Below are 22,739 nucleotides of genomic sequence, written 5' to 3'. Positions count from 1 at the left end.
TATGCTGGAGAACACAGAAATGAACTAGGGGATCTAAACGCAACTCTGACGAGACTACAAATGTAAGTATCAGACACTAAAACAACTGCTTCATGTTTTCTCCTATCATTGAAATTTTTATTTGTCTCAAACTGGATTACAACTTCACCTGACTTGAATCATCAAAACTAGAAAGTAAAGGAATCAATCCAGTTTGTCTCAGCAGAAACACAGGGCAAACACATGTTGTCAAACTAATCACATCATGTTTGAATCACATGTTGTCACAGACTGTGCTGCACAGCTCCAGTGAGGCAGGACAAGAAACCAAATATCTGCATGGCAGGACACACCAGGTGTGCTGTCTTTAAATTAAAGCAATTCACAGTTGGGTTTCAGAAATAGTGACAGAGTGACTGCTCTGTATCTGTTTTTGTTTGGTTTTCAAAAGTAGTGCTGGAGTTTTGCTAGCTTCTGTGTCTAGTTGAGAGAGTGCAGAGGGATAAACAGAGCTGACTTCACCTCGTTAATGTTTTCATTCTCATAACACTTCATTTGACACATGCTGCAGGACAGAGCATACTGTGGATAACAGAGATAAAATTCTTAAAAAGACCAGAAACAGGGGCGCTGAGGGCAACGTTGAAATTGCAGAATCAAGAGGTGGGCTTTGGTGCTCCTCACTGACAGCTAAAGAGTGTAGAGATGGATAGAAGATAACTGTGTCCTATAGGGATGGATACCGAATTAGGTACTTTTAGAGGTACCAACCTAATTCTGTCAAAGTACCGGGTATCGATTCATGTAAAACCAAAAGGTACCATGTTTAGGTACCTAAATGCATCTTTGTGACTGTGAGGGAGTAGAAGAGTAGATGCTTTTCCATGCTGGACATGAACACAGCATTGCAAGGTTATATACTGTAGAATAATTATACTAAATTGAAAAATAAAATATTTTTTTATTAAACAAATTAATATTTTTTACCACATAAACACAAATAAGTACCGAAAAGTGGTACCGTTGAGTACCGGGACCGATTGCCAGGTATCGGGCATCAGTACCGTATCGTTTCAAATGTGAAAGGTACCCATCCCTAGTGTCCTATTAGAAATGGTTCGATCCATCAAAATCATTAGCCTTGATACTTGATGATTCCCTTGTTGATTCTTTGTATCACCTCAGAGCAGCCAGTCCTTGCACCAACAACACATGACTTGCCACAAACCAATCATGCTACGCTCGCTCAAGACAATCACGTAGAGATCAAAACAATGAAAAGCTTGGCTTCATTATACCAAAAAGGACACAAACAACGCAAAGAGCAATGTGTTCAACGCTGTAAGATCATGCAAGGGTGGCAACACCTAACCTGACACACCATACGGACAGTTTCATATATCCGCCACGGAAATATTTCACTAGTCCATCTGGGTAGCGGCTCTTCAGATTTGTTTTCAGAGGACCTTCAAAAAAAATCAGCAGCTGGTGATTGGAGGACCGTTCTGATTGACACACTCACCACAGACCAATCCGCATCAAGCCACGGTATGACGTAGCTTATGTGTGCCGCTGCTGAGAAACAATAGACTAACAACTACAGGAACATGAGAAACAGCTGTGATAATGGTGTTAGAGGACTGCTGCTGCTTTTGTTAAGTTAACTTAAGAATCAAAGGAACGCTGACAAGTACAAAAGTCTGCCAACATCACGTCTTCTCGTCACTTACGCTGCTCCCACAGCTCCCGCCTCTCTTCCCTGATTGGGCGGGTTAGAATTTAGACGAGTGAAATCGTTGGTCATTGGAGCCTGGCAAGATGGACTTGCAGGATTTCAGAAACTGAATCAGGCAGGTCCTTCTGTCCATCAAGGTTAGGCAACACCAGTGACATGTTAAAACATTTGTCGACACACAGCCTTAAATACCGAGAGTATCATGTCATATTTATTTACTTAACTCAATAAAATGTTGACACACAAAACCTGCAAAGCCTACTCTTGGTAAACATAATATTTACAGGAGGAATTGATAAGGGAGTCAATAAAGAATTGGGTTGATAAGCAGTATTGGTGCCAATAAAATCTTATCAATACCCACCCCTGACAGGGCGCCAGACTTGTTGGTCACGTGAGCTGTGCCTCTGATTCGAAACCTCAATTTCTCTCGGGATCAGTAAAGTATCTATTCATCTATATGTCCATCAATCCATCCGTCTGATCAGACAAATTTATGATCTTAATATCTTCTAAACCACCGAGTTAGATAAAAATTCACCCTGACAGTGTGTGCTGATGGTTGTAAACATGTTTAAACGCTGGGAAAGTTTGCTTATTTTGCTTGGGGCGTATGTGGTCCCCAGCTTTTCTATAGCCAGTCTCAAGCAGAGTGTCGAAGAACTGTAGTGTTCAACAAACTGCAACTTCCAGCGCTTCTGTATTGGCTTCATTTTCCAAACCTAACCAGATGTTGCCCCTTGAGTGTTACCTGCGTTTTGATACATCAGCCAATCCCTTACAAAGAAACTGGCAAGTAAAAAAGACACAAAAAAGTCAGGGTAAAAAATCTTGCTGTTGATGTTTGGAAGCCTACCCAGATACAGTCAGGAAAGGTTCTTAAGTTTGAGCTCAGAGGCAAAAGATTCACACATTTGCACTTCACTGTCATATCCTACTCAGACACTGATTCTGCATACTAATTATCTTTCATACTAAACTTTTTGTACAATAGCGAGATGGAATAAAAGCATAAAAATTTTACCTTAAGCAGGTTGTGTAAAGCAACTGAGAGTCAGTGACACTGCACCTTGCATTAACCTCACATGTAGTTATTCAATTTGACTGTTTACTGGCCACCAGAGGAAACAGAACACCAAAACAAAACAACAAACCTACGCAACACACACACGCAACAAAATGATAAGCCTGTTAAATGAGTGTTTATGTCTGTCTGATGAGTAGGAGACCAGTATTTATGAATTCACTCAAAGGTCAGATGGTGATGGCACAAAACGCTCATGGCTTTGTTCAGAAAGAAAGCAAATTAGAATTCTCAAATCACGTCTTTAAGACACAACCAATCATCATGTGCTGCTGTTGTGACGACACAGGCATAATAACCAAACAAATGTGGTGCAGCTTTTACAAAGGAAGTACAGGAGATAGAGATCTGTCGCTTCACTGTGAAGATAGTCGTCTGTCATGGTGCAGAACTCTTCCGTCACGCCAGACAAGCCCAGCAAGCTGCTGCTGCGGGAGCAGCATGGATTCTGCTCGGCCAGTCTGACGCACTTCTGTCACTCTGATTTTGACGTCTTCACTTAGCGTCATTTCGTAATGTGACATGGGAGACACTAAAAGCTGATTTGAGCAGCTTGAGCTTTTAGACTGGAACGCAAACTCAGACGTCTGATTGGAACCAAACTTCAAACTAACTCCAAATGTGGCTTGGATCTGATTAGTGAAAATCTCATGTGATGGGTTTTTCTTCTGCCCAGAATTTCTCAAATTGATGAAGACACAGACTGGATACGTCAACCATGATTACCCAAAATAAGAAAACAGTGTTCTGATTAGATACTGTTTGATTAGTACATCCCCAAACAATCATAATACTGCCTGGATGGAATGATTTTTTCTGCTGTTAGTGGAGCTTTTAAAGATCAAACCCAAATGGATGGGAGCTGCAACTCAACCATACACTATAAGAACAGGAGCTGCTGAACACAAGAGAAACTAGCTCAGAAGCTAAAACACTAAGTCTGTTTTTTGTTAATTTAATATTGATTGGTAAAGCTGTAATATTCTAGATGAAACTTTATAACACTCCCTAACACTGTTTCTTTCACCTCCTTTCATTACTGATGTGCTGGAGTTCCTCCACAGACAGCCAACCATCTAATCTCTGAAGAAGTTGTTTTTTCCTGTGTTTTTGAAAACGTACTTAAAATCATATTTAATTTCAGTTTATGTTGGAATGAGAGAAAAATCTGCTTGCTCTGACTTGTGTCCTGTTTTAGCAAACTGTTGTTTCAACAATCAATCACACTGAACATCCAGTTAGCTCTTCTTTTAGTCAAAATAACACAACTGCTGTGGGGTTAAAGATTAAATCAAGTACTGTCTGGAAAATTCCCCTTGTTGGATCATTTCGAAGACACTTGACATCTGACATTTGACACGTATGATGGCTTTTCAGATTAGACAGAAATTTTAGAAAGAAGCAATATCCTGTGAGAGAATCTAATTCAGAGCAATTTGAGCTCAGAGGCTGTAATGAGTGGATGTTTGCTGTGTTGATGGACCCAAATGTCTTTGCTGATAAGCATGTTAATATCATCTGAAACCAACAACTTAGGAAACCAAAAAGATGGTGAAAAATAAAGTATATTTGTCTTTCGCTTGAGCTGGATCTCCACTTTCAGATCAGTGATAATGTCATGGAAAGTTATTTGTGCAACTGTTTTAGACAGTCTCGTGAAATTAGTTTCATACCTATGTTTTTTTTTCTGAGGACTGGCCAATCGTGCCATGCCTAAGCACGCTTCAGCCCTAAAGCATGTTTGGAATGGCCAGTGTGACCACAACTGTGCCGTGCTTGAGCACTTGAGCTTCCGTGCTCGCTCCGGGCACGCTTCGAAGAGGTGGGCTTCGGCACGGTTTACTTCATGCACGAGCACAAGCACGCAGACAGCGCGTGCGATCCATTATGTAAGATCACCGCGAGCGCATCTCTTGACGATCACTTAAATCAAAGCAGGGGCGTTAGAGGGCTGTGTCGGGCAAAAACGACTTACTATTAGTCCAAAAGTCTCTAAAGTTGCAGCAGTGTTCTCTGTGTCTCATGACTCTGATGAGATCGTGCTTCATGTCAACAGACGCGTCACGATGACGTAGGCGGGCCGTGCGCGTGTCTGATACCCGCTAAAATCTGGTTGACGGAGGGGTAGTGTGACCGCTGGCCGTACTCTCCAGCTGGGGAACAGCTCTGCAGGGGGGCAATCGTGCTTAAGCACGGCACAGTTTGGATGGCCAGTGTGGCCGCGCTCTGAATATCCAGATTACGCTTACATGAAAAAACAGGGTAAGCTCTTTGCAGGTTGCAGGGCACTCTCCTTTCAAGTGTATCTATGAATAACAACCTTCTCCAAAGGAACTCTTGAGATCGAATGGCTAGCCTGAGATTTTTTTTTTAATTCATTATTTCTCACAAAAGCAAACATACTTTGAGGTAGTGTTTTTTTTTTTCCTTTATTAGACAAGACAGTGAGAAAGAATTAGGAAATTTGGGCAGCAGAGCATGTAAGGAGACATACAGCACAGGGAGGGGGCCATGGGTCGAACCAGTGCCTGTTGTGATGTGAACTATAACTCTTGATCCTGTGCCCCATAAAAGCAGGTACACTAACTGCAGGCCAAACTGTTGCCTTTACAGCTTTGATTCAAATCTATGGACCAAAACAACCATGAATAGGTCAGGGGTTCCCAAACTTTCCCAAAAAAAAGATCCAAACAGAAAAAGAAACGTAATGTAGCTTTGCTGTTAGTCTTTGTTGATAGTCCTTATTTGATCTGCCGCTACTGATACCCTCAGAGTTTTTTGCTACAAAAACATGTGGAAAATAGATCAAGCATTTTCTGTTTGCATGGTTTTACATAACCTTTAACCCCAGTTTTGTTTATATTTTACCATGATGGATAAAATATGCAGTGACTCAAACTGGATTTTTCCTCTGGGGGACTTTTAAATAGGATACATGATGGCAAACACTGTGTTTAAACCACTAATTGTTGTTCAATGTTGTCTTTTTTATCTCAGACATCTTTTACCAATCAAAACCAAATCTAATTGTTAACAAGCCACAAGATCATACAAAATATGAATCTGTGTTAACATTTCTTCTTTGGGCTGCCACTGCTACCAAAAACTATCTCCTATTGTTGTTGAGCAGTCAGTCCCATACATAAAAAAGCTTTTGGTTCACATGAGGCAAGAATTATGAAACAGTGGTGACGTCTAGAAGCTTCTGGGGGTGGAAGAGGAAGGGTGGGAAACCTCTGAGTTTTATTAAAACCCTTTACATCATGCGACAACTGCACCAGTTAATGTGTTCCTTTCATTTCTTTTACAACTCTCTGTGTGGATCCTTCCAGTTTGTGATCTTTGAGTCACAGCATCAAGATGACATTTGTTGGAAAAGAACCCAACCTAGAGAAGAGCAAAAATATGACTGACAACAACAAGCGGTGTGACAGAGCCCTGTGAGAGGAACGTGTGATACCTTGAGACACAACAAACCTTCTGGTATTCATCTTAGCAAGGGGCTTTACACATAAACCGAACAAATTCAATTTCAGAACATTAATTCTGTTAGTTCCAGGAGGAAATGAGGTGCTGAGTAAGCGGGGGAGCAGCTGGATTTACGCACAACAGAAACCAAACACCTTTCGGTCGTCTGGGTTGGTATTCACCTGGCAAACACAAAGGGCTCTTTTCTCACCCGACTGTGTGTTTATTTTGCAACGAGACTTTTATTTGGTGTACTCACGCAGCTCAGGTATGGCAGAATGTGAGAGAGATAACACAGAGGGAGGAGGAGGTGGAAGTGGGAGGAGGAAATGTTAAAAATCAAAACACATGGACTTGACCTCTTGGTGAACTCTGGAGATGCTGGGAATCACTAAAACAATACACGGAGAAAACTTGACTTCCTTTTTTATGCCCTGCATCCTTCATTATGTATTTGTAAGTAAATTGGAATTTATGATAAGTGATACTTTCCTGCTTGTCCTGAAGTCTTTCAAATTGTCTTCATCCAGTTCAATCAATCAATCCTGTCTCAGTTGAGCAGTTTGTCTTGTTTTGAGTCTCCACAGTAATTTTACTGTAACGCACCCTGTTTTACATTTAATTTTTTTTTCTAGTTCTTTTCTCAGTGCCTCAATGACCGAGAATAGCACGTGTCTCCCATGTGTGCCGGGAGATGATTATTGAAGAGGAAAAAATGCATTCATGGCATTCAAAAAACAGTTATCATAGAAAAGACTGCTTGGTGTGTAGTGGTTGTAGTAAGGAAGGAAAGTCATCTGATCTGTAAGATCTTTTAAGATGACATATTTTTGTAAGACTTCTCTAATACCCAAAATATAAACAATTAGTGGATTTTTAGTTCTATAAGTCAGCAAATTTGTCAAGTTTGGACAATAAATTTAACTTTTCCAAACCAAAATAAGTCCTTCAATTAGTTTGTGTAGTCCAGGTATGGGCAAACTACTGCCCGGGGGGCCACATGCGGCCCGTTAAATGCTTTAATCAGCCCCACCGAACTTGAAAAAATTAAATGAATAAACCTTGTTAATGTTTTATTTTCCCTGCAATTCTGATGTTTTCTATATATAAAGTTCACATTTAATATCAAATTATCACACAAAAGATTTTGACACAATCTTTTATTATTTTTTGTTTTTTCATTTTTTAAACCAGGACAGAAAAAACGCGTTTTTCTGTTTTTCTGTTTTTCTGTAATTCCGTTTTTCCGTTTTGGTTTTAAAACAGAAAAACAAAAAAACAAGTCAGTTTTTTCATTTTTTAAAATTTTGTTTTGAAACACAATAACAAAAGAAAGAACCATACACGGATTAAAAATCCCATTATAATTCCATTCTCTCATATTCTTATTTTAATTTCAAAACAAAATCAAAACAGCAAAAAATAGACTGCTATTTGTTTTCCGATTTTGGATTCTAAAATGGTTATGGAATGAACAAATGATACCCTGATAGTTACCAAAGCACTCCATCCATCTGCTCCTGGTCCGGCCCCTTTGTCAAATGTTAGAACCCGTTGTGGCCCACGAATCAAAAAGTTTGCCCACCCCTGGTGTAGTCCCTAACACGATGATATTCCACTAGCCAATAAAAACACAGAAAACAAGCAAATTCAAGAAGTAGGGATGTCTCGATTCTGATCCATAACCATCCCAAAGATCAATCATGTTAGGAGGGCATGTAATACAGATCAGATGACTTTAACATCAAAGCTAGCTGGACTAAGTTAAATGGATTTAATCAGCTCAAGACATATTTCAGCTATTATTCATTAAAGATTCTGAATTGTTAAAACACAGACCAAAAAAAGTGTGCAGCTTTACTTTCTTACCTCTTGAGCAAAGTTTATCTTTCAAACCCAAGAATTGGAATCGAGACTTAGTTATCAGCCGGTACTCAATGCTAAAAATTGTACGGGTATCGGGGGCAAAAAATGCTGATCCCTATCAAGATGCTTAATACAGAAACTTAAACCAAATTTTCTTTAAAAAAAGTATTAAGGCTGAATAATCAATAAGAAAAGTATTTGGCCTTTACTAAGTAATTCAACATTTGACACCTGATTGATTCATGTATTAATGGCCGCAGCCTTGAGATAAAATATATAAACAAATCCCAATTTTTTACTACCACCATTAAATATGTGGGGTTATATTTCTTTGACCTATGAAATTGTAGTTCTCCATCAATAAACTCAAATTTGCAACAGTATGGCTTTTGGAACATAATTTGTGTTGGGAGTGACAGAGTTTAAAAAATGGCTTAATGACTTAAGGCAAAAATCTTTTTGACATAGATTCTTGTTAAAACATCAAGACGTGTTTCTCATCAAACAAATCTTTTAAAAACTCAATAACCCTTTTTCTTTGTTAAATCGTCACCCAATACATTTCTGCAGTATTTCTATTGTATTATGCATCTATTACACAATAGACCAGAAAGGACTGAATTAATCCATGAAAGACTTTTCTTCTGATATCTCATAAAGACCTCTCTTTTGAAGACTGATGCTCAGTGTTTTTTTATTGTTTCCCCCTGCTGTGCTAAAAATGGTTTGCTTTGATAGCTTATTACAAAAAGATGTTTTTCAAATAGTCTCTTTGCAGCAATAAACAAGCTCTGACCAAGTAATGGCTCGGATAGAATATTGCATACGAATGTACATCCAGTGAAAAGTTGCAATGAGTTCAAAATAAATAAACTCCTGTGTGTGTGTGTGTGTGTGTGTGTGTGTGTGTGTGTGTGTGTGTGTGTGCACGCACGAGCTAGGTTGTAGAGCAAACAATTCAAACAATGCTGTTCTCCTCAGACAGGCGTGAGTGTTGACATCAGATCTGGGAGGATGAGCAGCCAGGCGGTGCCCAAGATCACAGGAAGACAATATGTACATCTACATTTTCAAAATGCCATTCAGAGGCAGCAGCATACACAGTGAGAGCAGGCTCAGCACACTGAGGCGACTTCAAATCTCATAATATAGCCTACTTCAACATCTTCTACAACACAAAATGTTCAGAAGAGCGAATACCCAAGATGCATTTAAACTCTGAATGCCTGTTTTAGAAACACAACAGAGGAAGAGGGAATTCATGGATCAAAAAAACTTCTTTATGGAAGTGAGATTCCCGTTTTGACATCGATTAACCGAACAATGTAGCATTTAAACCTACATGTAATCAAGGTTAACTGTAGTTGTTTTCCTGTTTCTTTTCCGTTTTGTTAATACAGACGTATCCGTGCCGGACGTATCAGTTTGAAAGGTGACAAAGTCAACATTTAATGCAACCACGAGAGCGCGATTCATAATTCTGGGAATGTAGTCCTGAAGGTCTGGTGGGATTTTTCGAGGGGTGGGGCATATTCCGCTTTCAGATGGGAAACGAGGAAAAAAAAAACTTTGCAAACTTAGGCGGCAGTGGAGACAATGAAGACCTGATTTAACACCAGATATGAGAGTCCGGAGCTCGCAGGAAAAAAAAGATGCAGAAACGATTTTGTACCATGTTTCGCTCTCGTGCTGCCTCCGCTCACCCTACCCCCACTTACACAAACACATCCAGGCTCAGCACCGACGCGCTATCCCGACGCGGCACAGTTACCCATAAAAGTTGCTCTCCACCATTGACTTTTTTCAAATGAGTGAGCAGAGCCATATCCACATCCTTTACTGTACTACTCACACACGCACAAACACTAAAAACACCAGGCGGCAAATATGACAGGACCGAGCGCGAGCTCATTTCCCACCTACACATACACACGGAGCTCGGCTGCCCTGCTGGCTGTGTTTTCACTCCAAGTCTTAAGTTAAATTCAGTACGTTTCGCTTTCAAGGACACTGCAGCCCACTGTCACAAGCCGTTTTATGTGGCGACAGACGCGGGCGACTTGTCCTGCTGGACGAACAAGCCGAAAACAATGGAAAATCCTGAAAGCGTTTACCTTTTTGCTGTTTCTGCTGTTATAGCCGTTGTATGGGTTGATTCCTGCCCTTGGCGGCACGGAGAGCAGCATTTTTCTCGGCGCTATGTCCGGAGCCGCGAGCTCAGCCCAGGCTGCCAGCTGACGTCAGCAGCTGGGGAAGTGAGAGCCTGGAGTCCCGCTGACTGACTGCGAGTGGTGCTGCTGCTGCGGCAGGACAGGCAGGCAGGGGCCCCCACTGCTGGCCCCCGGGCTACTTCAGGGGTCCCACCACGAGACTCCAAGGGGGTCCACACAGAGAAGGGGGGTTGGTTTGACTTTTTTCACCACCCACTATAGACTATTGGGGACATACGGTGGAGACTGTCGAATAGAAAGCTGTAACAACTGTGACTCTAGGACAAAAAGGTGGTTCTGTCACTTCATGTGGGCTTATGTGTAGATTTTGGGGGTCCATAAACACTGCTAAGCTTCCCTTAACTTATTCTCACATATGTAGTTCATTTTTGGAGTTTAATAACTCATCAACAGTTCCTTTTTTTACACTCAAACTTTGAAGAAACAAATGAAGAGTTCATTTGCAAAAGCAGGTAACTCAGTTTTAATAAATTTTCAAAAAAAAAAAACCCTTTTTTTATTGTTTATTCTAGATGATATCAGTCAAACCAAGGTCCAGTGTCTTTGACAAAGGAGATATGACATAACAAAATAGAGGTAACTCAAAAATTCAATACAAACAGTAAATCACAAGCATCAGCTCATTTTTTTTCCAAAATGGCGTTTATCTGTTTTTGCCAAAAAAAACTCTTCAAATATTTAAAGCTGTCTTAACTTGGGATATTATGCTTTTCCTATTTCTTTATATTCCAAATACATGTTCAAAATAAAAGTATTGGGTCAAAAACTGAAAGTGCATTGCAGCTCAATTAACGAAAAAATTTAGAAATCCAATGCTTTTTATATGCATTCAAACATCCCTGAGTGAACAAAAATCTATTATCTTGTGTGATAAAATGAAAACTGTATTTTGAAAAAACAAACACATACACGTACCAGTTACTACTTAGATATTGGGACAAAAAAGTACAAGAGAAGAAATTATTTTAATGACAGTTATTTTGTACCTTTTGTTAAGTAATAAGGAGTCATTAAAGAATTTTGTGTCAGAGATTCTGGTGATAGCGTTCAAGAGAATAATATACCTGTAAAACAACTCCTGCATTGTTAAACCTCCTCACAGTGTGTCCTCTCACTGTCCTCTTCTCTGTATGTCTAACCTTCTCGCTGTGTTTGTTTGTATTGATTGCTCAGCACTCTTTAACCTTTGTAGTAGAAGTTAGCTACACAAACTATACCATCCATACAAAGTTAAAATAAGAGCAGCAACATTACCTTGATTGATCAGACTGCTCACATATGCAAAACCAGTCGTTATTTTAACACTTAGCACATTCGCAACAAAGATCTCCTGTTTGTCTGTGCTTACTTTTTGCCATGTTTGTTTTGAAAAATTAGATGTTAATTCCATTTCATGAACGGTCATTCAGAAATAATCCATGTGAGCTTTACCAATATATGTGAGAGATACCAAAATTAGCTGTTAGAGTGTATATTCCCCCTAAGAGAAGAAAGAACACACCCTTTTTTCAGATAATTAATGTCAAGAGCAAGAGGAGATTAGTGTCCCAATCTACTCAACCTGTAAAATGTCTTAAATTAGCACAGTGGCAAAAAGCCTAATCTTTATGTCATTTTTATTAAAGCTTTTTTTAAAGTCACCATGCCTCTCTCAATGCCGACATTACCTCATCAGTTAACTCAAAGAAAGAAACAAGTAAGTTTCTGTACTTTTTATACAAACCGAAGTTGAAGCTTTTGCCACTGTGGTTGATGTACAGAGAATGTGTTGTCATCTGTTAATCTACATGGTGTCATTTGCACATTTAATAACTGTAAATACATACAGGAGTAAAACAGCTGCTATTTGATTTGACAGGTTGAAAATCTAATTTTGTTAAGTAAGCCTGAACAGAAAATATTTGCAGCTCTTTCTGTTCATAGAAGTGTATACAGATTCGGATCTCAAGTGTTTTGCCTCATCCTGCAATTATGATCAAAGGCCTTTTGTATAGCTACTCTTGATTTTTCTTAAACTGATATTTGTTTTTCACCTCCATTAAAATGCTGATTAATTCTGCAGCAAAACAGTGATACAAGGCAGTCTCACCAATATTCCCTGATTCAGACAAGGTGAGGTTTGAGGCTTAAACCAGGTTGGAAACCTGTGCAGTGATAGCACCTTTCAAATGGTCCAAAGTAAACACATCTGATTTGGTGAGCTGGACAGGTCCTGGTTTACTGCAGCAGGTCCTTGGCATCTGGTTCCCGCGCTAACATCGTCCTACAGCTTCCCCTGAAGGTCACAGACTAATAAGGCTGTTAAACAGCAGACACACACATACACACACACACATGGGGTACTAAACTTAAACATTTGCCATCAGAGTGTGAATGAGCCCTGTCCTGAAGTTACCTCTCACATCTTTTTCATGTCTGACCACTCAGTGGGTCGTGCTTGTTATCCCCTTCTGCTATATTTAAAAGGCCTCTTACTTTCTCTGGTTGCAGTGATTGGAAGGGGGTGTCGTCCAACACACATTGCTACTGATACCTGATGCTTAAAATCTTGTGGCATCAACAAATTCACCACAGTTTAAACCGCAAAGGAAACCCACTGTAAATATATTGTTTATACAAGAAGTATGTAACTTTCATCATTTTAACATGTATCACTCTGTGTTAACATCTGCTGCTGCAAAAAAGTATGAGTTTTTGTGGAGGGATGGGGGTGGAGCAAGTTTATTGAGAAAGTTGATTTAAACTTTTTCTTACACTGAACTTTTTATTTCTTTTTTTCTTTTCTTTTCTTTTTTAACTGACTGGTGGGCAGACTTGACCTGACTGCCAGTGTGTATGCACTCATTATTTAAATGAGGGAGCTGAGCAAGAAGACCTTGCCAATCCCCAAAATACTAACAATGTCTGCATTTCAAAACTGACAAAAGAAAACAGTTTATACTGTGAAATGTAAACACAATAGCATCATAGTAGAGCAATAAATTCAATTTCATGTCCAGTAAAATCAAAGCTTGATGTCCATGCTGCATTTTTGTCTTATGAAGTTACCCACTTTAATTTATTTCCTTTAAAGCACCATAAACAGCAACCTATCAATTCTGCTTTTTCGTGCTCTGGTTAGTGGATCTGTTCATTCTCCAGTCAAAGCTCTGAACGTAGAAGCAGTCAAATGACAGATCGAGTGATGGAAACAGTATTTCTATAAATTAGCGCTGCTGTTTCATTCGGTGTCAGCCGCCTGTCTGTGGGCTGTTCCTCCGTCTGCATTCAGGAACACACCAGTGACATTGTTGCGCTCAGCAGAACCTCAGTCTGGCACAACCCGCCACTTTGACGACATGAACATTGTTTGGACGTCAACAGGCTGGTTGCTAAGTAACCCAGCCCCCTCCATCCCAAGTGTTTGGCCCTATTACCTCTAGGGTAGCTAAGCTCTCTGCCTGTGTGTGTCTACGTTAAATGTGTGCTTGGGAGTGTGGGAGTGTGAGTTACTAAATAGCCTGACTGTGTTTAATAGAGATAGAAGAGATGCTGCATCACCTCATTTCCCCTGTTCCAGCTTTTTATGACCTGGATGTGGAAGTGAGCTGTAATTTTCCAGAGTTTTGAAACTCAGGTCAAAGGTCATTTCGTAAAACTAAGGCTTAATTTGTTCTACTTTGGTTGTAATATCCTTAAGCTTTGTTTTAATATAGAATAATAAACATGAAATCAGGAAGAAAAACTACTCTCGGTTTGCAACTTTGGAGTAAAAACATCTACCAGCTTTATATAACCTATTTCAGGACTACAGCACATGTTGAGGAAATACCACCCTTCCACCCTTTGCCTGTATTAACGACCAGCACACCCACCCACACACATACAAAGTCACACACACTCACATACGCACACAACAGCATCAATGCCGTGGGGGTTAACCTCTGTCATCAAAGTGGGCTGTTGTTTAGGAGGAAGGGGAGTCTGTGTGTGTGGATGAAAGTGGATGTGAATGGCGTGGAAGAGTTCAGGGAGTTCATGTGTGAGTGAGGGGCACGGTCATTGAGACTGTCGTAAGGGGTTCAAGGCCACAGTGGCTAACAGAAGAGAAGAGACAGCAAGAGGAGAGTGAACATACAGAGAGGAGAAAGGGAAAAGTTCTGAAAGTTAACATCGAGAAGTTATGTGGGGAAAGGAGGCGTATGCTTGTTAATGCTGACAGAAGAAATACACACCCTAATTTTATAGCGAGTTCAGTCTGCTTTACATCAGAAACGTGTCATGTAGAAGGAATTCATGTGAATATGTGGAGCTCAAGCTAAACAAACTGTAGACTTTTTATCTGTGTTTACCCATGATTGTTATCATAAGATATAAACCTTTCATGTACTGGTTAGTGTCTGTAACAATAATCTAAAAATGTCTCTCCTTTTCACTAACTATGAAACATACAGAGCTGCACACTGAAGTCATAAACAGTGAAATCAGCCTGAGGCGAGGCAGTTTGGTGTTACTTACATCCATGTTGTGGCAAATTAAAAACAGTGAAACTGTGTTTAAGACAGCTTCAGACAAACAGATGGATGTGTTCGGTTGCTTCACGTGAGAGAAGTTTCTTTACACGTCCACTGAGTAGACCACACACACACACACACAGCCTCACACTCAGATAGCAGACAATCAGTCAAGCATTGTGGTTGGAATGTGTTTTTGAGGGAGAGTGTGAGAGAGGAAGTTTTGGTGAGGAAGGCTTGAGGGGAATGGCCGGCTAAAACAAAACAAACATTGTGCATGTAGAAGAATCTGATTTTCATGTGTGAACGTGAAGTTGTATGTTAGTGGCAGTGCATGTTGGGGGATGTATATGTTTTGTTTGTCATGGTGAGATAAATGTACAACACCCTATTTAAAATAAGTTGGGGCACTGTGTAAAACGTTGATGAAAATAGAATTTAATGGTATGTAAATTAACAAAATGTTTTCAATGGGTGACAGGTTGGGACTGCAGACAAGTTAGATAGTTTAACACCAGGGCTCTTGCACAGCGCTATTGTTATACGTGTTGAATGTTGTCTGACCAAAATACACCTGAGTAGCAACAAATGTTGCTCCAAACCTGTTTTATTGCTCAGTAGTAAAGCTTTCCTAGACGTATAAGAAGCTACTCGTGTGATGAGCGCTTATGCACCCTAGTACCATCACTGATTGTGTTTTTTACACTGCAAAAACTAAAATCTTATCAAGTGTTTTTGTTTTATTTTCAGTAGAAAATTCCTTTTTAGACTCAATATGAGCCAAATTCACATGACCAATCCAGAAAAATGTCTTGTTTAAAGTTATTTAAGGACAAAAATGAGGTCTGAATTGCTCGTAACCAGTAATAAAATCTGCCAATAGAACAAGAGAAAAGTTACTTGTATCAAGACATTGTTCTAGTCTCAAGGAAATTTTCAAGCAATTTTTTCTTGTTCCATTGGCAGATTTTTTTACTGGTTACAAGCGATTCAAACCTCATTTTTGTACTATGATAACTTGAATTAAGACATTTTTCTGGATTGATAAGTTGAAAGTGGCTCATATCGAGTATAATAAGACAATTTTTACTTAAAAAAGACAAAAACACTTGATGAGATTAAAGGTTTTTGCAGTGTAACTGTGTGCTTATATCTAGCCCAATGATCATTTCCCACTTAAGTGTATTTGTGGATGCTTCAACAAACTGTGACATAGACAATCGTTGTTGAAAGTGATTTCAGCCCATGTAGTGATTTCTACCACAGAGTCATCTCTGTTATAAGGCAGCGCTGCTTGAGGGCTTAATGGTCATTAGAAAACAGCATTTTTTTCTGTCTCTTCCCAGTGTGTTCAGAGATGTTCCCAAGTTCTCTGATTTTTTTTGATGAATCTTTTATGTACTGTAGTTGTTGAAATCCCCAAATTATTTGCAATTTGAGGAAGGGAGACACTATTCTGAGATTGTTGCACATTGATACCCAGTCATTTGCTAACCCTCTACAAACTACTCTGATTAAAAAGAAATGTTCCCTGAGGTGAGGTTTTCTTTTTTCTAGCATTGCTCAACTTTTACAGTAAATTGTTGTCTGAGTCCAAGCTGGCTTTATGCATTACTTTAATGAGAATAAATGGCTGAGATTATGTGCAAACTATCAAAACCTGATTTAAGCCATATTTAACACAGCTTCCTCAACTTTTTGGAATTGCAGTTGTTAAAGATGAACATTTAGTGACACACTGTTTTATTTCATGCATCAACCAAGGTTCGTGTACAGCATTACTTGAAATAAAATGTCTTATTTATCTATTTATTTATTCATTTTTTATTTATTCAGTCAGTAAAGTATAGTATGTAAGTAAGTAAATAAGTAAGTGAAAAAAAGAAAAGCCTGGTAATTGAAGATGTTTGATACATCGTTTCAATTAGAGCTGAGCTAGCTAATCTACGCACTACCCCTTTATATACTGTATTCATTATAATGTCGTCTTCTTGTTGTTGTTGGGAACAACAATCATGAGCTCATATCATGCATAAAAAGTTGTCAACCAGTGCACAGAAAGATAAAAGCCTGGGAGTATTTTTCAACAAACCTTTACTTTAATTTTTAAAGTTTCAGCACTTTTGAATGAGAATTGGGGCTTTGACAGTACAGCGTTTCAAATGTTACGGCTTACTTACAGAGTGGCAGAAACCAAAATCAGGTGTGGGAAATTCAAAGTTTGCTTGTCCAAGTTTGTTTTTGATGAAGCTACACAAACACTACACATCACATAACAGAGGGAAAAGATGTATTTTTACAAACTAGTGAGTTTTCGCACACAAAAAACGTGGTTATTAAATTTGTTACTGTCATTAAAGATAAAAGAAAGCAAAATAAAGTCTCTAACAATATTTTGACTCTGCGACACAACACAACACTCCATTTTTCACTCTAATTTTAGGTACTGTTTCTTTTCTTTTGTCAAATTAGTTTCAAGAATTTCTGGAGCTGCCTAATTATTCCACATCACAGCTGGAAGTAATCCTAGCAACAGATTTGAGTGTAGAGGCAGAAACACAGACAGCCTGGTGTTAGAGCAAGAGGGAGGAAAAGAGAGAAGGAGGGAGGGGGGGTGAGGGCAGGGGTGTAGGAAGGTGGTGGTGGGGGTGGAGGTGGGGGATTCTGATGGGGGAAGGGCTGTTTGTGCATGCCTTGAATTCCTTAGGTGTTATCAGCATTGCCTGCTCCATAATTGTTCCTTTGGAGGAGAAAAAAACTACAGACTGTGCATCATTGTAAAGTTGTGTCTCTGTTAGAAAGAGGGAGGGGACAAGATCTTTGATCTGAGATACCTTCATTTTTTACTTCTCCAGTCTTTCACTGTTAAAAAAAAAAAAAAAAATCAAGCAAGGACCAATTTGTTACTTTTTACATTTGTGATGATAAAAACATAGTTAATAAACAACTGTTACAGGCTTTATCAGGCTCTGGTTCTCTATGGTACCTCAAGTATTATTTTTATTATTGTATTGTTGCAATGTTTTCTATGTTTTTTAAGTGTCTTGAGATTAGAAAACACACCTACAAATTTTGTATTCAACACTTATTGTTGTAAAGCATCAATTAAACCACTGTACTTAATTTCTTTTTTCTTATATTTACGTTGCGTATACTTTTGTTTTTCGTCATTTTTTTAAGCATAGGATCATTGTTTGTACTAACCACAGGGACTGTTCTTAATCCTAGGGTTGTTGCAAAAGAAACACTATAAAGTATAGAACAACAGACAGAAGTAAAGCACAACAAACCAAAAAAAAGCTCTCTTTGAAGACACAGTGTCACCACAGTAATCTGTGCCTTGATCAGCATTTCACATATGTAGTCCTCAGAGCCGAGTAAACAATCAACTTTGAAAAAGATTAAAACTGCAAAAATTTGTTTAGTGATAACCCATCCATTGGTGTAATTGATATAGAATGCTAATATATTTTATTTTTATCTCTTGTGTTAAAAATAGCACAGTAAAAATATCATGCATCAAAGAAATTGACTCCCCTTTATAGCTTTTCCTTCAAAGAGGAAGTTTGTTCAAGTGTTTTCTTCACATCAACCTTACATCAGTGATGTGTCAAACCCTTGAAGTCCCCCCAGCATACTTGAAAATAACACCATCTCCTCAGACACTGAAGAGGGCACCACCAGCAGATCTCCTGTTGTATTTTGAACAGATAATGGGCGAGAAATGATGGAGTCCTCCCGAAAATAACTTTCTCTGTGTTTCAAAATGGCCGCAGTGAGTATATCTGTTTATGTTTTCCTTTCTGAATGGAGCCTCTGCATTGGTGGGACACACACGCACAGGATGTGATTCTGGGAACTTTGATTGATGAGGTAATCCATCTGGCTCTGGAGCAAGCGAGGGGAGGACAAGAGCGCCGGTGGAGGGGAGGAGGGAGGGAGGGTGAGTGATGATGTAGGCCCAAATCATGATGCAGTTTTGAGATTTATGGACGTGTGTAGGCAGATATGTCTGAGTATATGAGGTGCTGTCTTATCTGTGGTCAGATGAAAATAGATATTGATATTAAATCTTTAAAGCTGTCTACACTGGATTGCTTGGATAATTAGGGGCGTCATGTATCTCAACAGTAACGCAGTGACCTGTTTCTCCTCTCCGTAGACTCCAGCCTGGCTTCCATCACAGCTGCAGTGAACTGGGCGGAGGTGCATCATGGGCTTGAGCTGTAGATGAAAGAATGACGCATGAAATAGTTGCTCCAGTCGTGACACAAACCAGATGAATGGTGTTTTCACTTACTCCGACAATAAAAATTGCCCTGGAAAGAAATTTGCCCGCAGAGCAGGAAAGCTTTTTTAGCAGGAGACTAATAACCTGCACTACTCTGAAATTTAAGACTGGAGGCGTGAAAAAATCAATCTTACAAGCAGAAGAATCACTCAGTAACTGTCGATCTGTAGAGAAACATTTAAGTTTTTGTTTTATTTTATAGGTTTTCTGAACAGATGATCCAAAAAATTAACAGGTCAATCATAAAAAAAACAGAGAAAATATTTGTTTGTCTTCTTTTGGAGATAGCCCTTTAAAGCGATACATTCTACACGAGTCATGTGACAGTCAAAGTATGCTGCTACAACATGATACCCCAGAGATATAGATCAATACACACGAGCTGCAGATAGAGGGGGAAATAGCTGAGAGATAAATGAGAAGAGGCAATAATGCAGTGCATAATGTCTGAATAAAATAACGTGTGTATATATAGTATCAGTAAGTCACTTTCTAATGACCGCAGGGTCAAATATCAGCATGAGCCACCACAACTTTTCCTCTTCATCTGTTTGCCTGTAACACCTTCATATCTCATTTGTTTTTAACCATTTTCAAAAGAATGTCAATGTACTTATAGTTTTAAACTGAATTGAATATGCTCAAAACTGCTTTGTTTATAGGACGAAATTAAAGAGATAGTTGAGTGAGTAGGAGTGCTGTCCATCAAGATGACCCTCTGAGTTATGCCTCCATCTGCTGGTAGTTTGTGTTCAACACTCCTCAATGGCTAAACACACAAACATGCCCTCTTTGTGAAAATACTTTAACCTGAGACAGATTTAATACCTCAGCCTGTAGCTGAAGATTTCAAATCTGTTATTCACAAATATCCCTCACAGAGTTTGTCCCTCTCCTGGATGGGAGATGATGGGTGTAGGGGATATTAGAGGAGGGACAGGAAGCTAAAAGGTTGCTGTCTAGCACTATGGTGGAAGTTCTTGCAGTTTCTTAGTTTCTTTGCATTGGCTCCCACCAGTTCTTAGAGGAAAAAGCATTAGATAAAGTCAGGGTGAAGAAATCAGCTGTTAGCCACACACAATGCAGAAAGTGAAATTTCTGTTAATGAAGACCGTCCTACACTACATCTGTTTGTCATGACTGGAGAGAAAGAAAACAAGAAAGAATTACAGATTACTAACTAACTAACTGAACTAATAAATAAATAAAAAGCAGAAGATCTTGAAAAACATAAAAACAACTTTTGGGAGTATGAGATGGATGACATGAACCAACAAAGAAAAGTATAAACAGTCAAATTGAATACACACAGGACATTCAAACTCAGGTGTGAATATAATTCACAGATAAAAAAAAATAAAAATAAAAATAAAAAAAAGCTTAACAAAGTGGAGGGAACAACACAAGAGCAGGAAGTAAAACTAAACCAGACATAAGGACCAAGAACTACAAAATAAACCAGGAAACAAAAAGGAAAAAACTAAGACAGAGGAGTAAACACACAAAGGGCAAAAATTACACATTTAATATCAAATGCCTCTCAGACAGACGCAGAATTATACTGCCACCACTGGTTACACACATTTTGGATTCAACATGCTACTAAATCTCTTCTGCTGCTGCTGCTTGGTTAGAGAAAATTTCTTGACCACCACTTGAAAGGTTTAGGATCAGTATAAAGCAACTGTTAGCTATGTTTGCTTTCTACATGAAAAACATAAAAGAAGATCTTTAAGCCTTGACACAGAATAAAACAGTTCAAGAGAAACACTGAGGACTGAAATATCTGAAACTTCTGGTGAAATGATCACAGAACAAAGCTTCTTTAAGGGATATTTAGCCTGCTTTTCTGAGTGATTCAGCTTCATGTCAATTAATGAAGGATTATTTTTTTTTAACACTGTTTCTCCTCATACTACCTGCAAAGTATGCACTTTTATGTAAGACAGGTCCTAATCCAGAAATGACTACTGAGATTACACTTGTTCAATACAACTGTGAAATTTTTTATAGACTCAGCATAGTAAAACTGTTTTTGTTTCCTTTTTAATCACCATCAAAAAATACAAATAAGGACACAAAGGATCTTTTGTTCTTTCAAATGTAAAACAGGCAATGTAGACCCACTAGATGTCAGTGCTGCGCAGCATTTGACTAACAGGTTCAGCTGTGGTAGTCACTTTAAACCTGAAATATTTGGTTTAAAAACCATAAACTTATTTTAAAAGGGAATGCAGAGCAGCTAAAAAGATTGAGAAATCTTAGGAATACATTAATCAGATATTTATTTGGTTTATGAAAGAAACAGACTGTCTTTTACTAGTTTTAAAGACCTGACAATCTTCTGTACTGTTTCCAGTATTACACATAGAAATGTGAGTATTTTGTAACAGATGTGTTTGAAATCTTACCAAGAATCATTAAAATCTGGAAAGTACAAGGTAAATGGTACTTTCTGAAGCTTTTGACTCGTATCAAATGTATTTTCTTTTGGATTCAGCTCTCGCTTGATTCATGAGATGCTGTTAAACTGTATTCCTATTGAGTTCAGACTCCTTTGACTTTGGAGACTTCATTTAGACTTGAGCCTTGAGTGACTTCTTACTTCTCCAGAGTTCACTGCAGACCAGAAAATATATTCAAAGCAGATGCTGGGCCCTGTTTTTGAAATTTGAAGGTCAGCTGCACTGGAGTTGTTTTTTGACTGATTTTAACAGGATTTTTTTCATCCCTGTCCTTACGTAACAGGAACAGAGAAACGCCTGCCTATGTTTGTAGGATGTGGTTTTGTTGTTGGGAGGCATTTGCTTACCGTGGTTATAAAACTGCCCACATCTGGTTTCTTTTGTAATTACACAACATTTTTTAAGTGTCTCCCAAAAAAAGTATTGGAAAACATGAGCATTTGGAAAAGTTATACAAACAGAGTTGATGAGAAGTGTACTTTTTGTATGAACTTGTGCCTTTTGATTAGACTCCCATTACTTATCCCATTACTTTACTTGTGTTTATCTACTGAAAAGACATTTCTCATGGTGAAATCTACTCTGAGGTCATTTAGACTCCAGGCTCAAAAGACCTGACCTCAATGAAGACATCAGATTAATATGTCAAGAAAGTAACAACACACACGCTCACGCACAACAAAACTGTCTCATTGCACATGCACTCCCTTTTCCTTCCCATTTGAGTTGATCAAGAGTATTCTGCTGTTTGAGATAAGCACTCTTAAAACTATCAGTGTGTGACATTGGACAAGAATATTTACAACAAACTTCTATGTACATTAACCTACCATGCCATGGTTTCAGCTATGATCAGTAAGCTTCGCTGCAGATGAATTTTAATTTGTAACATTATCAAATGTGTAAATTTGTATCACAAAAGATTACCTTTTTGACAGCCATGACCATTTTATGACCCTTTTTCTGTTTCACATAATGCATCGTCAGTTTTTATCAATGCATGTTATTATCCTTTCTGTGAACGAGTGCGGTCTTTAAGAACAATATGGTGTTGTTAAAAAAGCAGCTAAGTCATTTCTTCCAGTCAGATTAACTATATTGTTTTTTAAGTCATTCATCACAACTCA

The 22,739-nt window shown here is 38.7% G+C and overlaps 1 protein-coding gene across 1 annotated transcript in view; it reads right to left on the bottom strand.

Moving 5' to 3' along the window:
• Positions 1–10,368, bottom strand: part of LOC141796661 (RNA-binding motif, single-stranded-interacting protein 2-like) — a 37,663-nt gene extending 27,295 nt beyond the window's left edge. The window contains exon 1 of the mRNA XM_074677898.1: positions 10,247–10,368. Coding sequence (XP_074533999.1) covers positions 10,247–10,318 — 72 coding nt within the window. The 5' untranslated portion in view covers positions 10,319–10,368. The remainder of the gene's footprint in view (positions 1–10,246) is intronic.
• Between the last annotated feature and the right edge of the window lie 12,371 nt (positions 10,369–22,739).

Source organism: Halichoeres trimaculatus, unplaced genomic scaffold (assembly GCF_033239565.1).
Source record: "Halichoeres trimaculatus isolate MK-OKI-2021-1 unplaced genomic scaffold, fHalTri1.1 fHalTri1_scaffold_1, whole genome shotgun sequence".
In the NCBI taxonomy this organism is placed as follows: domain Eukaryota; kingdom Metazoa; phylum Chordata; class Actinopteri; order Labriformes; family Labridae; genus Halichoeres; species Halichoeres trimaculatus.
The sequence above is the reverse complement of the archived record's forward strand: the minus strand, read 5'-3'. Positions and strand labels throughout refer to the sequence as shown.